Source organism: Electrophorus electricus, chromosome 23, assembly GCF_041902795.1.
Source record: "Electrophorus electricus isolate QZ-2024a chromosome 23, ASM4190279v1, whole genome shotgun sequence".
Taxonomy (NCBI): domain Eukaryota; kingdom Metazoa; phylum Chordata; class Actinopteri; order Gymnotiformes; family Gymnotidae; genus Electrophorus; species Electrophorus electricus.
The window spans coordinates 14,974,497-14,995,000 of record NC_137519.1 but is presented as its reverse complement, the minus strand read 5'-3'; the positions used below and the strand labels follow the sequence as shown (position 1 = coordinate 14,995,000).

At 46.9% G+C, this 20,504-nt stretch overlaps 1 protein-coding gene across 2 annotated transcripts in view; it reads right to left on the bottom strand.

Moving 5' to 3' along the window:
• Positions 1 to 8,101, bottom strand: part of adamts18 (ADAM metallopeptidase with thrombospondin type 1 motif, 18) — a 49,440-nt gene extending 41,339 nt beyond the window's left edge. Inside the window, exons 1-3 of one of the 2 annotated variants that reach the window (XM_081706432.1) lie at positions 7,679 to 8,101; positions 7,499 to 7,583; positions 6,468 to 6,784 (exon numbers count right to left, since the gene is read on the bottom strand). In XM_081706432.1, the coding sequence (XP_081562558.1) occupies positions 6,468 to 6,784; positions 7,499 to 7,583; positions 7,679 to 7,765 (489 nt within the window). In that variant the 5' untranslated portion in view covers positions 7,766 to 8,101. The remainder of the gene's footprint in view (positions 1 to 6,467; positions 6,785 to 7,498; positions 7,584 to 7,678) is intronic. The other variant, XM_081706431.1, reaches the window with a different exon arrangement.
• Positions 8,102 to 20,504: the final 12,403 nt, after the last annotated feature.

Here is a 20,504-nt window from a genome sequence, read left to right as displayed (position 1 = left end):
GGTCAATGCACATGCAATGACCTCATGCTCAATGCAGTGCCGTGACTGGAGCATTCTCAATGACCTTGTAATAATGCAGGTGCCATTTCCAAAGATGGTCATGAAAAAGTCACAAAGAGGCAGAGAAGACAATTAAATGTAAACGAGCCACCAATAACTCAACAGCACACACACAAACATGTGTACACACACACACACACACACACACACACAAACACGTGTACGCGCACACGCACACACACACAGCATTCAAATCTCCATGTGAAATAGCAATGTGAAAAGTGGAATATTACCATGGATGCAAAAATTAATTATACTGACTAACAGGCCACATATTTTTTTTTTTATTTTGTGTGTGTGTGTGTGTGTTTGTGTATGTGTGTGTGTGTGTGTGTGTGTGGCCATTACTGGTTCCATGCAAATCAACCAAGAAAGTGGTAGTGTATAATTTGCTCTGTACCAATAACAGGGCTTCCCAGGGCTTCTCATGATAAATACCCAGAACCTCCCTATTATTAGTGAATTGAAATTACAACGTAGATTAGCATGAAAATTCTGTTTATGGCCGTGAAACCCACATCACTGATACGTGAGCTGTAGGAGAAATAAAAACCCCGCGCCCACAGCCCACTGAGGTCTGCGCTCACCGGGGCCCGGACAGGCTTACAAACCCACACAGGCAAGTGTCTCTGCCCTGCGGCTCAGTTTCTATTTGCTAGGTTAAAAAAAAAAAACAAAAAAAAAACAACTTTTTAAACTTCTTCTTTTCTCCTTCGTCTATATCTACTTGCATTAGCGCACACAGACACACACACAGACACACACACACAGCAAAAAATGACCCTCCACTTTCAAAAGCCTTCTCACAGTTACCCTTGTTAGCACACAGTCCAGGATCTCGTTAGCAGCGTCCTGTGGAGGACTCATCATACTTCTATCACCATCCCCACAGGACTCTCCTCCTTTCTCACGTCCGATGGACTCCCAGCTGCATTATCTGATGTGTGTTGGGAGTGTCAGATAACTAACACCCAGCCACCGTAGCATGGATGTGGTTCTCTGTTTTCAGTGTGTATAAGATATGAGAGGAGTAACAACAGCGCCCCCTGCAGATCCTCAATATAAAACCTGGAACTTTGTGTGGTCGACAGACTGTGCAGATCACTGAATACCTGCACCACGACAACCAGTGACCCCGGAGGTTCGATCTCCACTACTAAAGAAACTGTGTCAAGTTCTCTAAATAGTCTGTCTCTCCGCCTTAATGAACAGCTCCTAACACAAAGCCTATTCATTCAAGCACTTCATTCATGAGTGTTAGCAGGAATTCTGCACACATCCTGCTGGCTTCTCTTTCACTTACAATTACATTGATCTTTGTAATATGGGTGATTTTACTTCAAATTGTACAATCGGAGAGTACACTTATTTGCTTTAAAAAATTCAATATTATGAAATATTACCTAAAGAGTATCATAAGAAAACTAAAAATTAAATTTAAAAAACTGCTTTCAACTGTCTGTCTTCACATGTTGGACTGGCGTGGTAGTCTCATCCTGTGTCTAATGTATGCTATTAATCAGTCCATCACATACGAGACTATTTTTAAGTAAAAGGTGCGTAACAAGTCATAAATAATGAGTGCACTCTTTAGACCAAAATACAGCTCTCCACAAAGTCTCTGGAATTTCAAAGCAAAATGAAATCTCTTCTCCTCATGTGGTTTTGACTCTGATCTGGCAGAAGCCATCACTTCATCCCTTTACCATGCAACCGCGCGGCCTGTGAACACGAGGCGGTGTCTACCACTTCAGCCCTGATGGGTTCATTCCACAGAGAAACACACGGACATCAGAGCCCTTCTTCTGTCAGGCCGCCTTCCTTGGGGAAGACGAGGCTAATCAGGCTTCGGTCACTGAGACAGCGCAGACGTGAGCGTCCCATGGAAGCCCTAACTATCCTCCAGGCCTGCCCGGCATGACTGTGTGTTATCCAGCTCCGCCATGTGTGTTTTCCATGCAAGGACAAGACAGAATGTATTGCCCCCCTTAAAGACAGAATCAGCGAAAGGGAAAAAAAGATCATTAGCATCTTTGTGTAAACTGGAGCTCCATTCAAAGCTGCCAAACATGATGTTATATTCTAAATGAGTGCTTACATGTTAAAGGTCTTTGAGAGAGTCCAAAACTGCTTATTAAAGAATGTTTAAACAATCTGAGGTCCAGCACTGGACCACATCTGCCCACAGCAGCGTGGACACAGGGCCGACAGTGGTGGAGGAGTTCCACGTCTCATCCCAGCCTCAGGCTGGAGGAGCTCCATGTGTCATCCCAGCCTCAGGCTGGAGGAGCTCCATGTGTCATCCCAGCCTCAGGCTGGAGGAGCTCCATGTGTCATCCCAGCCTCAGGCTGGAGGAGCTCCATGTGTCATCCCAGCCTCAGGGTGGAGGAGTTCCACGTCTCATCCCAGCCTCAGGGTGGAGGAGTTCCACGTCTCATCCCAGTCTCAGGCTGGAGGAGTTCCATATCTCATTCCAACCTCGGGGCGGAGGAGTTCCACGTCTCATCCCAGTCTTGGGTTGCAGGAGTTCCACGTTTCATCTCAGCCCCCACCTGCAGGCTTTACAGTCATGATCTTAACCATAAACATGTCACCGGCCATGAAAGTGTGAAGGACCCAGTGGATAGTGAACCCAGACAATATCGCATTACCACTCCATTTCTGCTCAATACAAGCATGCTCATTCTCCAATCAGCATTACTGCCTGGAATCTGGATGTACCGTCATATAAATATCCATTAGAACAACAGACACCCACTAAATACTGTCTAAATATTCTCTCTGGCATAACAAGGAAGAGGCGTGTCTAGCAGCAAGTCATTGCTTCCTCAGGACTGCCGGGGCTCGACGCTCCAGGCGAGGAAGGCTTGGAGAGGAAGACGAGTCTACAAGTAGATTTAGGAAGTCAACTTAGTTCCACCTTAGTCCCTCCCTAACAGCCTTAAAGAAGGAGCCTTGAGAAACATGGGGGTCGGGTGGGGGCAGGGCATCTGTAGCTGATCATCTCAGCAGGGTTCCCTGGAGGATGAGAGAAACAGCGGCGTTTGAAATAGAGCTCACGGCAGCCTCTAACAGTCATGGCTGACATATGCTGTGTAAACACAAAGCACATTTGCAGAGTTTCCAACTGAAGCTGAAATCAAAGCTGGCCGTTGCGCTGCCCACTGCGAATTATTAAATGGTCTCAATCTGAAACAAACGTGTCAGTGCAACTGATTCATTCATTCCATGGGAATGAACTCCAAGTCCTCCAGAAGTGGCAGGACAGGCCAGCGTTGCGCTACAGACCCCTGGGCTCCAACGTCCAGCACCTCGGCTGTCCACAACACGCGCATGTCCTTATCTAACCTTGTCCTGTCTCGGGGAAAACATGAAAAACCCTACAAACATAATCAGACTGTAACTAGAATGGACAGTGTCCCTTGTTATGTCTGAAGTCCAGTAATCCGTCTCCTCTGTCAACCTCCTCGCAGAAGATGCCCGTTAGTCTGCGAGCCTCTGGGAGAAGCAGAACAAGCCGTGCGACAGGAAGCGATTGTGGACCCTGCCCCCCCGCATCAGCCAACAGTCACTACATCACTGTCACCATGGAGACCACCAGGGACCCGGCTCCACCCGCTCCCAGGGTTACGATGGCATGGGAGCCTGTGATTTATGAGAAGGGCATTTGTAATTATAGAAGAGCCCAGCAAACACTCTGTCCCTCATTTTCAATTTGTCCCTCTGGACAGGGACAAATGGCCAGCAAGAGTCCAGCGAGTTGCTGGGGAGTCTCTGCCCGAGGAGAGCAGAAGACAGATTCCATCCCTGAGCCACTTAGCACAGCAAACGGCCAGATACAGCCGCTCTGGCTTCTAGCAAACTGTGGGCTGAATTTAAGGAAAGGTTGCAGGGTGAGTTTTAATTTAAAGACAACCTGCAATCACATTGAACCTTTTTTGCCTTTTACATCACGTTATTGATCATTTAACCTCTTGAAACTCCAGGCATACTGTAAAAAAATTGTTTGCCAATCATATAAATTCTAGGCATACCATAAAAATTGTTAGCCAATCATACAATCTCCAAGCATACTGTAAAAAAAAAAAAAAAAAACATCTTAGCCAATCATATCTTGTCCTGTTTTCAAAATGTAATCACAACCCCATGGATAAAATTCCCACCAAAAAATCCCCATCATGCTCACATGGATGTGCGGGACAGCATACATCCACACACACGCACACCCATCCCTAAGTGGAATCCCACACGCTAACACTCCAACCTAATGCACCAGGTGTCGGACTGAATAAACACAGCTGAAGGGCTGCAGAGATCACACACACAGACACACACACACACAGACACACACACACACAGACACACACACACACAGACACACACACCTCTGTCCACACCTCATACGTTCAGAAAGCTGAGTTCACAGGAGAGAACAGACAGGTCAGAGAGTCCATAAAACACACTGTTCAGACTCCATGAACCCACAATGAGACACTCTCAGTGTGTGAGGAGTGAACCCACAGTATCACCCTCTCCAGTGTGTGAGGAGTGAACACACAGTGAGACACTCTCAGCGACTCCAGAGTGCACACAGGTCTTGTGCTGGAGAACAGCAAACGTCCTGGGTGTGTTTGGCTCCCTGAGCAGGAATACGCTTGCACAGGCTTGACTGTCTGACCAGCACAAAGTTCCAGAAACTCAGGGAGAGCCACTGGTGGAGCGCCGCACTGCTTGGTCACCGGACAGCAAAGAGCAGACCTTCCTTCATGTTGTGTAACAGAAAGAATACAGCACATCTATGATGTGAGTGTTCTCATTGTTCTAGAAGCATACAGAAGCCGTGTTCTTAGTGTTCTAGAAGCATACAGAAGCCGTATGATTAGTGTTCTAGAAGCATACAGAGGCTGTGTTCTTGGTGTTCCGGTGTTCTAGAAGCATGCAGAAGCTGTGGTCTTGGTGTTTTAGAAGCATGCAGAAGCCGTGTTCTGGTGTTCTAGAAGCATGCAGAAGCCGTGTTCTGGTGTTCTAGAAGCATGCAGAAGCCGTGTTCTGGTGTTCTAGAAGCATGCAGAAGCCGTGTTCTGGTGTTCTAGAAGCAGGCTATAGAATAGTGCCCTCCATCACTCAGTTCTAGCCGAGAGCCGAGAGCTGTGTGGCCCCCCTATAGACAAGCCGCGTGTTCTTACGAAGAATGACACAGTGTGATACTGTAATTAAAAACATGTCTTTAAATAATAAGGATTTCCAAAGCAATCCCTCCTGTTCCTGATCTTCTCAGCTCCTGCTGCCTGTTCTCCATTTAACAAAACAATCCGCCTCCATCTGGAGTCTCAGGCCACTGTCTCAAAGAAGGAAAACAGGCTTCACTGTCCATGGGTGCATCTGGTAGCTCATCACCCAGCACGCGTGTAGCACAGACCACGACACATACTCTCCCAGCAGAAGGACACTCACTGCTCACAGCTCACACTCCTGCTGAACATGAATGCCTCCATGTTTGTTCTTAGTCCTAAACCTCGTCGAGGGGTTAAACTCCACATTCTTATTCATTCTCCCATAAAAAACAGAGAGCGGTGGAGGAAGAGAGGAAGAAAGATAGTGCTTATTCCTTTCTCCCTTCACCTAAAGCATGAACCATGAAAGAACACTCAGGCTTGTCTATGGCGTGTATGAAATCTAAAAGTGTGAGGACTTTCCAGAGAGCACTGTGCGAATCCCCCATGGTTCCACTCATGGGGATAAGGACTCTGGATGGGCTGGAGACATGGTGGTGGTTGGGGAGGAGTTAGAGATCAAAGAGACCCTCCAGTCTATTCAAATGCAACGGCCCCCAGGTCACATTTAGCTGTTGTACAGTTTTAACAGAACGGGTGAGTGCTGTTTTATTGCAGACAGGCCAGCGCTAATGACGGAGACGATGCAGGACGGCCCGCCAAGCCGCCGGGGTCCCGCGACGACCTTAAACATGGAGAATGAAGGGAAAAGGAGAAGCAGCATTCAGAAAGGCGCTGGAATCCTGTGAGCAGGAGCTGGAGACGCCGCGCAGGGCTCATGGCAGCAGCATCCCGAGTGCAGCCAAACCCCGGAGACACCCTGCACACCATCATACTCTCCCAGCCCTGCAACATGACTCCAGTGGTCCCGCAAGCATGCATGATTTCTCTGTCTCTACTTAGATTTCTTGTTTTGATCGATATCTCTCTCTCTCTCTCTCTCTCTCTCTCTCTCTCTCTCTCTCTCTCTCTGACAATCTGTCTTCAATGTCTCCTTTCTCCAGTACTTCATTCTCTCTTTCTCTCCCAAACTACACATTCAGCCAGTAACTACCATACCACACACACACACACACACACACACACACACACACACACACACACACACACACACACACTAAGAAGCAGCTCACCAGTCCTCTGCATGTAGAGATGGCCACAGAGGAGATTGAGTGGTTCCTCACGATGCCCTGATACAGACAGCTACGAATAGACGGAGACACTGTGGACGTGGCAATGCCGCGGGAGCTGAGCGTCTGCACGGTGAAGCCCTCGGCCAGAACGGTGGCCGGCTGCAGGTCCAGGTATAAATCCTTGCCAAAAGCAGACAGGTGGTAGTGCACAGGACCCCAACCCTCTGACAGCGACCTTCGACCTCGGCGCCTGGAGACATCATGGGAGATGTAGTCTCCCGCGGAGTTCACCTCCACCGGCGTCACAAACATGTAATCTGAGAAGAACGACAAAAAACAGCGCATATATCTGTTATAGTAAACGTGCGTCTATACTGTATACATCTGCACTTTATACACTCAGCCATAAAGTATGTATCTGTATTCTAAATATCAAATATGAAGATTCGAATTAGGATAAATACAGGTATTAAAATTGCACATTAAAAATATAAGCATGAGATATGTAAATTAGCTGTTGACAGAAACACAATTCAGAAAATCAGAAAAACTGGTGCAGATTAGTATCCATATGCGGGGCTGTAGTGATGAAATATTTCACTTTCTGTGCCTGGGCATTAAACATCTGATTCTCAACACTCCTGCAACTGAAGGCGCGTGCATGTCTAGATGCATGTGCATCTCAGTGTGTTACGCCAGAAAGAAGGGGAAAAAAATCACACAAGGAAAGCATATTTCTCCCGCGCGCACGGAACAGAATTCGACTGCAGGGAATCCCTCAAAGCAGGGGTCTGTAGGCTTCCTCGCGCATAGGAGCGGGGGGCAGAGGGAGCATCCTGAACTACCCACAAAAGACCCTTAATTCACGTAACGTGACACACTCGGGAGCCAAACGAGTCGCGCGGTGCGGTCTCTGCTGTGAGCGAAGCGAGTGCAGCGTCTATCGCGCGTGCTATGCATGCGACATGTGGCGGATCACAGGACACTCATCACTCGGTTTGAGAAAAGTGAGGAAAAACTGAAACACTGACCGTCATCTTGGCGCATGTGGGCGCCGGTAGGAGAAGCAGAGGCTGAAGCCACGGGATGAGAACAATATACTGGCACGAAATATGTCTGCAAAAAAAATGAACAAAACGTGTCAGTAAACTTTTCAATAACGGTTTGAGCGAGTAGAAGAAACAGATTGCAAACGTAAGTATGTCACCTGCCTTTATAATGATTCCAAACCACAGCGCCGTTAACAACCGCCCGAAAGCAACAGAAAAAGTCCATATCAGCAGAAAAAGTCGCCGCATGTTGTTGCGCGCACACCTCTCACCTTGTCAGCAAAACAAAGAGCAGTAACACCCACAGTGCAGCTGACACACAGCGCTAAACGCTTCTCCCTGATAAACGGTCGGGCATTGCTAAACGCTCGGGGGGGTTCTCCGGTCCTTAACTTAAACGCTCGTGTGTTTATTTGCTCCGCCTGTCCTTACGTTAAACGCTCGGGTTTTTTTTCCTCCTCCGGTCCTTACGTTAAGACCACCGGGTCCATTTTAAGTTGCGCGCGCACGCACGCAGAAGTGAGGCGCTCTCCTCCGACTCGCGCAGACAGGTAGTTATCTGTTCACGCTCTAGAGCGCGGTTGGTACGGGGGCTGTCGGCTCGTGCAGACACGGTACGACAACACTGGCACCGGTGCATGGTGGGGGGGGGGGTGATCTCGACCAATCAGCGCGCAACATTAACAGGCACTTTGGTAGCGTTATTCGCGTTCCTCCAGTCATCAGTAGATCCGCGCGGAGATTTTGTTTACTTTAAAAGAGATGGAAACGTATACATGAATATACAATGCAAAATTCTAGAAGACAGACATAGAGAGAGAGAGAGAGCGAGAGAGCGTTTTAGATCTGGATTACTGCACGGTGTAAAATGCGGACGCTGCGCAGCTTCTAACCGAACTGGTGGCGGAGGCGGTGAACACGCAGTAAAGAAGACCGCGCGCAGTGTAATCGTAAGATCGCTTGTGAGTATAATGTTGAGTTTTTACTGTCAGCAAAATTATTTTTGCCCGTGCACATCTCATCTAAACTGGAATAAGGCTGATGAATCAGAGCTTACACAGGTATTCTGCAGTTGCACGCGTCTTCTGCTTCACACGTCACACCTGTGTGAACTTCACACCTTCTCGTTTCCCTCACAGAACAAGCTCATCAGCAGTCTCTCACTTTCCTCACTCCTGGAAAGGAGTGCCCTTTCCCCCATTTCTCTATCCCCCTTTCTCTCTCCCTCACTGCACCTCTCCACCTCCCTCTCTATCTTTCCATCCACCCACCCCTCGCCAGCCTGCCTACCAAGTGACAGTGGAAGCAAAGTGCCATTAATCATTCAACTTTTTGCCCTTCTGAAGTGTGGCCAGCGTTTAACAGCTCTGTTAACCCAATTCAGTAAGAGATGAAGTTGGAGTTGGTGGTCCACTCCTAGTGTGCCCCCAGGGACACGCCAACTGGAAGATGGGCATTGGGTGGAAGGCTGGGCTTTGACCTCAGTGTGGTTATTACTCATTTGGTTCTGATTTTCCACATTTCTCTCTCTCTCTCTCTCTGTCTGGTCTTGATGCCATGCTTTGAGCATGCTGACTAGAGTATTCACAGATGCCTCCATACACAGTGCTCTGGACTGACATTATTTCACAACCAGTTTTTATTGGTCAAGCTACACCCCGTGTTGGAACACCCCCTAGAGTGGCGAGTGCCCTGAGCAGTCTCACGGAAACCTGGCTTCTTGTTTCTCCAATCAATGTTGGAGTAGCGTCAGGCCATGTTAAAACCCCCACGCTGCAATGCTGAGGACATCAAACACACATCACACGAGGTCTCAGCACACTTTGATGTGTGTTAGCAGTATGATGGCAACCAGCTACAAGTGACAGATGCAGTTGTGTTTTCCAAGGGCATGACCCCAGGGCGCAGTGTTGTTTACTAAGGTTATAACCTCAGGGTGCAGTGTTGTTTACTGAGGTTATAACCTCAGGGTGCAGTGGTGTTATCTAAGATCATGACCTCAGGTCTCAATGGTGTTTTCTAAGGTTATGATCTCAGGGTTCAGAGATGTTTACTAGGGTCATGACCTCAGGGTTCAGAGGTGTTTACTAGGGTCATGACCTCAGGGTGCAGAGGTGTTTTCTAAGGGCATGACCTCAGGGTGCAGTGCTGTTTACTAAGGTTATGACCTCAGGGTTCAGTGCTGTTTTCTAAGGTTATGACCTCAGGGTTCAGTGCTGTTTTCTAAGGTTATGACCTCAGGGTGTAGTACACCGGCTGGGTTTAGATTGCCATGGTGCTGATATGAGTGAATTCTCTTTCAAATCTTTTCAAATCGGCCCGATCAATACCACTGGTATTGATCACCACTAGTATGGACATCTTTGAGCAAGGAGATGTTTGTGAGCAGATGTTTGTGTTTCTGTGATCTTATGTTTATTGTATTTGGTCTTTGTCTCTTTGTGCTATACACATATGTGCTGCGTCACTGGCTTTTCCAGTGACGATGCCAGTGTGCCGATATCTGACAGTTCGATGCTGCCTTGTAATTACAGCATCTCATCTCTGCAGTTCTGTGTCTCAGCACTCAGGCTCTTAAGATATTTCGAGTCAGATGGTTAAGTATACACTCCTTTTTCACCATCGTCTGAGAGTGGAGCGGTTGCCACGGCAGCAGCCACAAGCCTGCCTGTCCCTCTCTGCTCATCCCTTGACTGAGACGTTTCTGTAATCCAAAAATGACGTCTTAATAATCCAGTGAGAAAAGGGGCCAACATTCATCTGAAGTCGTATTTCCATCACAGTCCACGGCTGTCATAGTTTTGTTTGTTTTATGTTATCTGTGGTGTTTGGTGAAACAGATCTCTTTAGAAAAGCGCTTTGGATGCCAGCCTGAGGTGTTGACCGCGAGACTCATAAATCACAGTGCATGACACGGATCTGTGGATTAGCCCCCCCCACACCCACTCTCCAGCTTCTTCACGTTATGTCAGTGAAGACCCAAACAGTCTGGAGATCTGTGTAAATGGTCTTCAACGCTGACCTCATAACTCCACACCAACCTTGTAACTCAACACAAAACGAAGCAAAGATCTCCGATATCTGCTGTCTCATCAGAGCACACTGACAGCTAACAGTAACCTTACAACTGCTTCTACTCAGCCCTCCTGACAAACGGTGACGTGTGAGCAGGCAGGAACGAGTGAGAGAAAGATAATGAAGAAGAAATGGATAGAGAGACAGAAGGAGGAGTAGATGGAGAGGAGAAAGAGGAAAGAGGTTACATCTGTCAGTCAGAACTGGCACCAAGAAAAATAATTTACTGTCTCATTATAGCTGCTCTGCGTGAGATTGCAGAGAGAAAGATCAGCAGCAGTCATAGTTTACAAAGTTAGGAGCTTGTTGAACCCGTGGACAAATGCGATCGGAGTTCTTCTGTTTATCCAAATACAAATCTGTTGTGTGACTTGAGAGACTGCATCTTCCTTCTGTTTTTGTTTGGATTCAGAGTAGTTGTGATTTGTGTATTCTGGTTTTTAATGTGTGTGTGTGTGTGTGTGTGGCTCGAGTGGACCTGGGGCTGGACCCCATGACCATAAGGGGTATATTGATGACAGATGATATAGTACATGCTTCTCATTAACGCTCATGTTCAGGCGTGTTTCAGAGTATTGTCAGAGACACAGGGTAAAATTGAAATTTAAAAAAAAAAGTTTATAATACATTTCAAACAAGAAGAAGAAGACACAAATAAAACCCAGACCCTGTAGTGCCATCTGGGTTAAAACATTCATAACAGCCAGTAATGAGCAAGAGAAATAGTCACATCATCATGTAGCACCACCATAACAGCAGATCACTACATAACCAGCCACACCCACAAGCATCAGACTCACCTGAGTACTAACGCTACACTAACTCTACACTAACTCTAAATACCCACGCCGATCAGCCTTGAGAGACCATTCATATCAGTATAACCCACAACTATGAGTGGCCATTCATATCAATCCATAACGGTAAGTAACTGCAGTACACTCCATACAGTACAGTCCATCACTGTGCGTAACTATAGTACAGTTCATATAGTACAGACCATAATTGTAACTACAGTACAATCCATAACTGTGGGTAACTGCAGTACAGTTCATATAGTACAGTCCATAACCGTGTCCCTGTTCCAGTAACAGTAACTCTGATGGGGAAGACGTGTGATCAGGAGGGTTAGGCTTAGAAGATTGGTGCTTGTTTAAGAACCCCCAGACTTTGCATTTAGAGAAAATGAAGGAGTTATTGTGACCTGGCCCCACTCTGGACATCTGCCAGCACACACACACGCTGAATACTCACTCACCTGTAAGACCATCATGCTTGCATAACCAGAATGTTTCTAGACCCCGTATTAAACTGCCTTTTGTATACTCAGATCCAGACACTGTTTACGGTTTAGTTTAAGTGGTAAACTCATGCCAGCCTTAATCCTCGATGAACCATTTCACTTGCTTTGCTGTTTTTGTTTATATGTGCAGTGAAGAAAACAAAACCACTCAGCCAGAACACATTTCGTTTTTTTGTTTCTCACACCCGTGTCAGTTTATTAAACAAGAAAAAATGTATTTAAACAGCTGTTCTAAACAAACTCCCCGGCCTCCACTGTGCTGCTAGCGTGAGACACGTCCCAGAAGACAGCCATATCACGAGACGCGCTCATCTCAGCCCAGCGCAAGCAGCAGCCTTTTATTTTAAGCCCAGTGGTTTGTGGATGCAGGAGCAGTGAGTGACCACCCAATGCCCTCACCGTCCTCTTAGTGTCAGTCTGGAATTCTGCCTCTCTGACTGTAGTTCAGCCGGGTCCTCAGCGCACGAGAGCAGGAAAGTTCAGGAGACCACAGCCTAGAGACATGCTAAGCCTCTGCCTCTCTCTCTCAACTAACCACTGTGACCAGAGAAGTCCTGGGGTTAAAAAGTAGTCTGACCAACACTCCAAATATAATAAACAAGGCACAAATACAGCACATAAATATGGCACATTCTGGAATTTCTGCATTCTGGGGAAAAAACCCCCCACATTTCTTAGTGTGCAGCCTATGTAGTTTTAGAAACTGGTGAGAGACCAGAAAGTTATGGAAATGTGGTTCATATGCAAGAAGATGTGAAACTGCACAAAACAAAAAACAAAGAAACATGCTGCATCTTTAACCACTGAAGAGTGGTCTGACATTTGGTCAGCACAGTGTTATAATGCATATGACGAGTCTCCAGCCACCTCCTGGGTGGCTGTTAATGATACTTCCTGTGTCCTGTTCACTCTGGGTCCAGTAACCTGAACAGCATCCGTGGAAGTCCCGGTCGATGTGTGTGTCCCTGGATATCACACATATCCAGTTTTGAGCCTCCACATGTGGCCCCAGATAAGAGGCCATTAGCAAGCTGACCGAGGCTTCGTGGCCCCCACAGCGGAGGACCTGATCTCGTCCACTTTCACCTCATACATCACACGGCTATCTGTAGACCAGACTCTCTGCCCCTCACAACGGATCTCCCGTAGTGTCACACAAGCATGTGACCGTCTGGCATCAACCACGTGGCACTGTAATATAAACCATCCTGCAGACGGAGGGTCTTTGATCATGCCTGAGAACAGGACTCCAGCTAAAAGCTCCAGACTGGAGAAGGGGACTGAACTGGAACGCTGCACTCCAGACTGATGCTTTCTCCATCTACACAGCGGGAATGTTCTGCTGTTTCAGCTCTCCGAGCTTCTGACTTCATTTCTGGAACTGGAGGTTTGGAAGCTGATGGAAAACCTGTTAACACGTTGCTTGATTCGCATTAGCCACTGGCCCGTCTGGGAGCGGGTCGGTTCCCAGGCCATCAGCGCGTGGGAGGTTCCTTTCTCATTCACTGTTACCTTATTCCCACAAATCAGCTTGCATTTTCCTGCCTGTCTCAGTTAGCTGTAAGATCAGTGCTTGTGCAATACCTAGCAAATCCTTATACATACATACACGTGTATGTGTGTGTTCTACATATATATTACAGGCAAACAAGATTTGTTGTTTATTGAGATCATGCCTGGTACATGACAGTGTAAACATGTTTGTGCATTAGGAGTCACAATACACATACCTGACTGGGAATATCACAGCTGCTGAGAGAGAGAGCGAGAGAGAGAGAGAGAGAGAAAGAGAGAGAAGGGGGGGGGGTTGTAGGTGCTTGTGACCTCAGAAGGTTGCTGGTTCAAGTTGCACTGCTGCCAGATTGGCACTGGTGGGCCCCTGAGCAAGACCCTTAACCCTCATTTACTCAAGTTGTGCTCAGTCATAATTGTAAGTTGCTTTGGATAAAAGCGTCAGCTAAATGCTGTAAATGTAAATATGCTGGGGAGTGCTTGGAGTTCAGGCTTCAGTGTGTGTCTGGGACATTTGAGTAAAAGACTCCTAGATCTGAGGAAGGTCAAGATGGCTGTGGGTTACTGTGTTTCATCAAGTCCTCCAGCATCAGTAAAGCTCCCCTTACACACCTGTTAAATAGCCTTTAATACAAACCCTGGAGCACATGTAGTTGGTGTAGATCAGAAGAAATGAAGAACTCTACTATATTTTAATAGTAATGAACATGAAAAAAACTGTAATTAGCGAGACTCTGCGAGGTTACCAGGTGGGTCTGTCTTCTTTTCCCCTCCATCTTGCCCCTACTCACTCTTATGTTCTCTGGACATTGCTGGTACAAACCTCCTGCCTACGCTGCCTCACCAGGAGGGCTAAACTCTCTCCTGCTCTCCTCTACACGTCCCACGAACTCTGACCCTGAACAGGCAGAGGAGACGGCTTACAAACCAACACAAAACCTCGCCTTCTGCTCTCAGGGGAGCTTAAATAACGCCCGTGTGGGCAAATATTTAGCTTTCAAACCATCGGCAGCAGAGACATGAAGAGACATGCTGAGCTGTGGCCTCATGGGAAAATAAAGAGGTGTTTATCTGGGTTCAGTCAACAGACACAGTACACCCTTCCAGGTTAGCCTTCCTCTTTCCTCAAAGAACCCCAAATTCTTTCTTTCCCTGTTTTTTGAGGGGTTTTTTGGGTTTTTTTACCAACCAACTTGTTGTTGAAAAGATGAAGCTGGCAGGCAAACAGCCGTGCCCAGAGCTCCAATTACCCACCGGATAATCAGACTCTAGGACCTGTCCTCTCTCTCTCTCCTCAGTGAGCACCTTTTTCTGAGTTGTGAATGAAAGAGCATTACCGGAGACTTCCTGGTGTCAGCTGATGTCTTCACTGTGGAAGTGAAGTGCTCACATTAGCAAATTCAGAGCAAACAAACAGAGCAGATCCCTGTACAGAGAGTCTCTGTGATGATCACAGGAAATGCTGGTGTGTAATCTCCTGTCATCTGGAGGGGGTTTATTCAGCCTGGTTCAGCAGAGTCGCTCTCTCTCACTCTCTTCACCTCTGTCTCTCATACTCACTGTGTCAAAGTCTCTGTTTTCTCTCTCTCCGTCTCTCCCTCTCTCTCTCTCTCTCTCTCGCTCTCTCTGTCTGCTTCTAGAACATCCATGTATCCAGACAGTGTGGTCTGCACTGTTAGAGTCACAGGTGGGTGTCTTTGTGACTGATTTCTCAGTGCTGTGAGGTGGAGCATGGAGAAACCCTCCACAGAGCACTCCTCAGATCACTCCACAGATCACTCCACAGAGCACTCCACAGAGCACTCCACAGAGTCCAGTCATGAGCTGCTGGTTGGTCTTTAGCCAGCTGTCCCAGCTGTACCAAGTGTGAAGGCAGTGCTGTGTCTCTGGATGATCCCTTACCTGCATAACTAGTCTGGCAGGAGAAAGGGAGTGAGAGAGTTAAAGGAGTGAAGATGTTAGAGACTCACTCTGCTTGTCCAGCTCACACACAGGGCTCGACATGCAGTAACAACAATGCCCTTTAACTGACATAGGACAAATCAGAACAAATTGGAACAGTCTACTAATTGGAATAAATTAGAACATTGTATTAGAATACTGACTTTATCCTGTTTCATAGCATGAAATCGCTAGCATTCAGTTATCTGCAAGTCACGTCTAAAATCATTTCTGAGCTGTAAAACTGAAAAAATAATGTGTGTGCGTGTGTTGAGGGCAGAGATGGGATTAAGTGAGGATGTTTCAGATATTTATGAATATTTGTCAGAATGAAGTTGGCTGTGTCCTGTGTAAGAGTGTTAGCTGAGCTTTGTGTCTGGGGATGTCTCTCATTAGCTGTAGGGAGAGTGAAGAATCGTTTGGAATGATAAATACCCCCCAGCTCTGCCCAGCTAATACAGCCGATTAATGTGAACACTGCCAAACAGACCCCATTTGGAATTGCGTGCACATGCTGTCATTACCCACATGTTTAAACAAAATGATAACTTCAGGGTGGGTGCAGGCCTTTAAAGAGTGATCGAGATGTTGTGTTTAAAATACGAGCTGAACACACGGCAGAGAGGAACAGACCTGAGACACGAGTCATTCATCACCATGACAACCTCCCTTCATGTCTAACTACAGATACATCAGTGTTTGCTGTTGTTATAAAGTGGTAGGGGACCGAGACTATAAGAACTCAGATAAAAAACCAAATCAGCTTTGAATGTCTGTACTCTGACATCACTCTTATACCAGTTACACACACACACACAAAGACCCTCGTGATCGCACTTTCTGCAGCACCTCTGGATAAAGTGATTGTTCTCTAAATGTCAGCTTGGAACGTCTGGTTTTTCATTCACTTTGGGTACAAGCACTCATGATGGCGACTCCATTTCACACTTCTCCACTTTCCCTGCTGGGGAGGAGCCAAAGTCCTGAGGACATAGGGTACATAGCCAATCAGGAGAAGCCAAAGTCCAGAGGACATAGGGTACACAGCCAATCAGGAGAAGCCAAAGTCCAGAGGACATAGGGTACACAGCCAATCAGGACGGGAGACAAAGACAGGACTGTTTGAACATGGAATTATTAGGTACAGTAGGTGAGATACACAGACACACACACAGACACGCACACAGACACGCACACAGACACGCATACAGACACAGACACTCACACACACACACAGACACGCCCACAGACACGCACACGCACACAGACACACACACAGACACACACAGACACGCACACACAGACACGCACACACAGACACGCACACACAGACACGCACACACACACACAGACAGACACACACACAGACAGACACACACACACACACACACACACAAACAGACACACACACAGACACACACGCACTCTCCCTCTCTCACCCTCTGTCTCTTTTTCTCTTATTCTCTTTTTGTCAGAAATCATTGACAAACATGAGTAGGCATTTTAAAGGCATCAAGGATTATATAAAAACAAGAACATAATCCTCTAACGTTCTCGCTCTCTCTCTCCTCAAACCTATTGCCCATTTCCAGGCCTGAAATTACAGCGTGCTCAGAGCTCGAGGGTAAACATCTCTTCCAGTAAAAATAAACCTGGAGATGGAAGAATCACACACAGTCTGGAGGGCCCGAGGACGAGGGCACGTTGGCAGGGACTATTTCTAGGGCCTCTCCAGGAGCTACGCTGGCTCTGATTACAGCTGCATGTCTAATTCCCCTACTTTGTGGCGTGCCTTGTCTATGGGTGGAGCGATCACCTTTGATGTATTTATAAATATGCCTTGTGTTGCTCATGCATGTGCTAAGAAAGATGAGACCTCAGTGATATTTGGAATCGAGGGGTGCCATTATTTAGGAAGAGCTGCAAGCTTTCTCCGATACCACAAATGAGAGATTTAGGGATCCAGGGATGAGGGTGAATGGACTTTCCCAAGAGCCTGCTGAGATAGCGGAGGTTTGTGAGGGTGTGTGTGAGCACACACTCTCACCCCTCATCCTCTCCTCCCCTGCAGTTCACAAAGTCCGGTAACATGGGGAGGGCTGGTCGGCTCGGACCTGTGGTTCTGCTGGGTTGCTATGGTGGGTTGCCAATTTGGGTTGCTGCGGTGGGTTGCCATGATGGGTTGCCATGGTTTCATATGGTGACATGAAACCCCAGGCTGGTCTTTGGCCTTCAGAGCTGCACAGTAGGAGAAGCTGGAACCACACTGGGTTAAACTAATGTTTAATCTGTGTGTGTGTGTGTGTGTGTGTGTGTGTGTGTGTGTGTGTGTGCGCATGTCAGCGAGAGTGTGCTGAAATTACTTTGCCTTCTCCTGAAGTCCCAGAGGGAATGAGGATCGGGAGATCGAAGTGGCTACAGCAGGTTTGTGGAGAGATGGACCTTAGTGCAGAGATCACCCACTTCAGACCGTAGTGTGGGGTGGGGTAGGTCATGCGCAAAACTTCGACCACATGACTTTACAATCAGACCACTCAAAAAACCACAAAACAACCCCACACAGCATTCAGTATAAGAGCAGGTATTCCCAAACACATTCTGAATATATTTAAAAATGTAGAAGCTGATAACTGCTATGAGATCGTGTGAAAAGCTGTAACTGAACTGTGCTGTGTTACCTGGAGAAACCACTCAAAACAGAACACACACACACACACACACACATACACACAGAAAACTTCATCTGCTCAAGTTGCCTGGATTTCATAGCTGAGAAGGTCAAGTCGCAGCTACAGGGGGACTGGGGTCAAACATGGCCTGCTAGTAACAGCCCCTCAACACTTCTCACTTTATTACTGAGTCAAGAGGGTCTGAAGACCTTATGTCAGCACCTGAAACGCAGCTTCTGCTAACCAAAACCTTCTGGAACAGTATCTACACTGGAACGATAATGTTCTTTGCTGTTGCTTTAAGCCATGCCTCCTGCTGGGGCCAGTCTGGGTGAATAAGGGGATCATGGGTAATTGCAGAAGGATTTCTGGTCTTCCTGGACAGCCCATGCGAGGTAATTACAGCTTGTCATATCACTGCATGTGCAGGATAGGATCTGTACAGTGAGCACATACGTATAGCAAGGCATTAACTGTTTAAATCTCATTTACATGTGCAGTCTATCCACCCCCAAAGCTGCTTTAGGAACAATCCAGTTATATCAAGTTATATCCAGTCTAACGCAGTTAGACACTTTTAAATGATTAATGTGCAGTGCATGAAATGGAGAGAAGGGTAACTTTGCACAGACAAGTTCCCAGCTTTGTAAAACTGTATATATGTGCATGCACCCACACACACACACACACACACACACACACACACACACACACACACACACACACACACACACACACACACACACACACACACACACACACACACACACACACATTCACACACAATACTTGCATTAACTAAGCTTTCTTTTCATCTGTAGGGTGTGTTTCCTCTAGGCTGAGTGTGATGAATTGAACAGGTCACACTGCAGCTCAGTAGCAGGTAGCAAGTGAAATTCATCAGGAGTAAATTGGTATTGTTGTGATTACCTTTGTTCTTCAACGTCTGCCTTCTTGTCTCTTGTGCTCACAGGTGATAAATCATAGTGTGTTTAACTCGCCTCAGCTGGGACCTGAGATGTTGTGTGGGGTCATGTGTTTCACCTACTGAATAAATCGGCAAGACATAGAAAATTACTTCAGGATTGCGGAAATCTCAGAGTGAGGGTCTCCACCGTCTTGCTGGAAAACGCCGTCCGTACCCACGGGATTGACAGCAGTCATGAGAAATCGTTTACTGTCAGCAACTAGAGCTCTTTATTCTCCATCTCTGAGCAGAAGTGTGTCCGCACCCCTCAAAAGCTGCCCATCCTGGAAAGACTCTGCCCACAATCCTGCCCGCAATCCAGTCATGTCCCACATCATTTCCACAACACTAAAATAGCAGCTCAACTATATATATAGCTATATTTGAGTAAACATAAAAGTCATCAATTAGAAAACCCGCTGACAATTTGCTCCTTGTTAAAAGGAGACCACTGCAGGACCCGGGGGGAACAGTAGCGTCAGGTCTGCAGCCACATAATTCTGTAATTAAATCTACATCATACATCCAGCCATCAGAGAGCAAAACCACACTCACCCTAACTAGACCTGCCAGGTCTGGAGGGTTTGCGCCGAATTCTTTTTGGAGGAAACCCTTGAGGAGGGGTACATTCTGGAGTGTTGGGGTACATTCAGAAGTGTTGGGACACATTCAGAAGTGTTGGGACAGTTCTTTCACAGCCTGATATGCAAGATTCAGATTTTTAGCTTTGTCTGACACTCACTGACCAACGTGCACTCGGTCCAAACAAAACACACACACACATCTGGTTTTGTGTGAGAAATGGACAGCGTGCAGAAGTACTGAACAGTGTTCATTACACCCACTGCCAATACTCACACAGGAAGGAGAGTCTCCCTGACTGATTCATGGTGTTGCTAATGAAGACATGTTGGGAGGCGGAGCCAACGCAGCAATCTGATACCACCCCAGAATCAACACTGTTCCATTACTACCTCTTTCTTATCTCAATCTCGCTTTCTCTTCCTTTAATTAATCACTATTGATTCTAGGTCACCCCTCCCATTCACAGGAATGACAGCACATTTCAAACAGACACTGTTTCATGTTGAGAGAGTCTGGACTGTTACTGTGTTGATAATCAGAGTTGTTGACCATCAGGTCTGTAACAGGATGGGGAGGGTTACAGCATTTGCCAACAGGCTTATCCAGAATGACATCTCCTTATCAGTATGACAATGTACGTGTCCATGACCACCTTGATGTTTGTAGCATCACACACCTCTACCTGCGCTAGGTGAACTACACTGCGTAAGGGTGACGATCAGATCTGTTACAGTGCTGATGGGCAGACCTGTTACAATGGTGACAGCAAGGTTTGTTACAGTAGTGTCCTCGTACAGTGTGGCTAGTCAGAGCTGTTACAGCAGTGCATGGCACTGTGACTGTTTGTCTGTCAGTTCAACTCGTGGTGCTAAACTTGCTTCAGTGTTGGTAGTCAGCGTGAAGGCCCCTTGTCTTGGATTTTCCGCCCTGATTGGT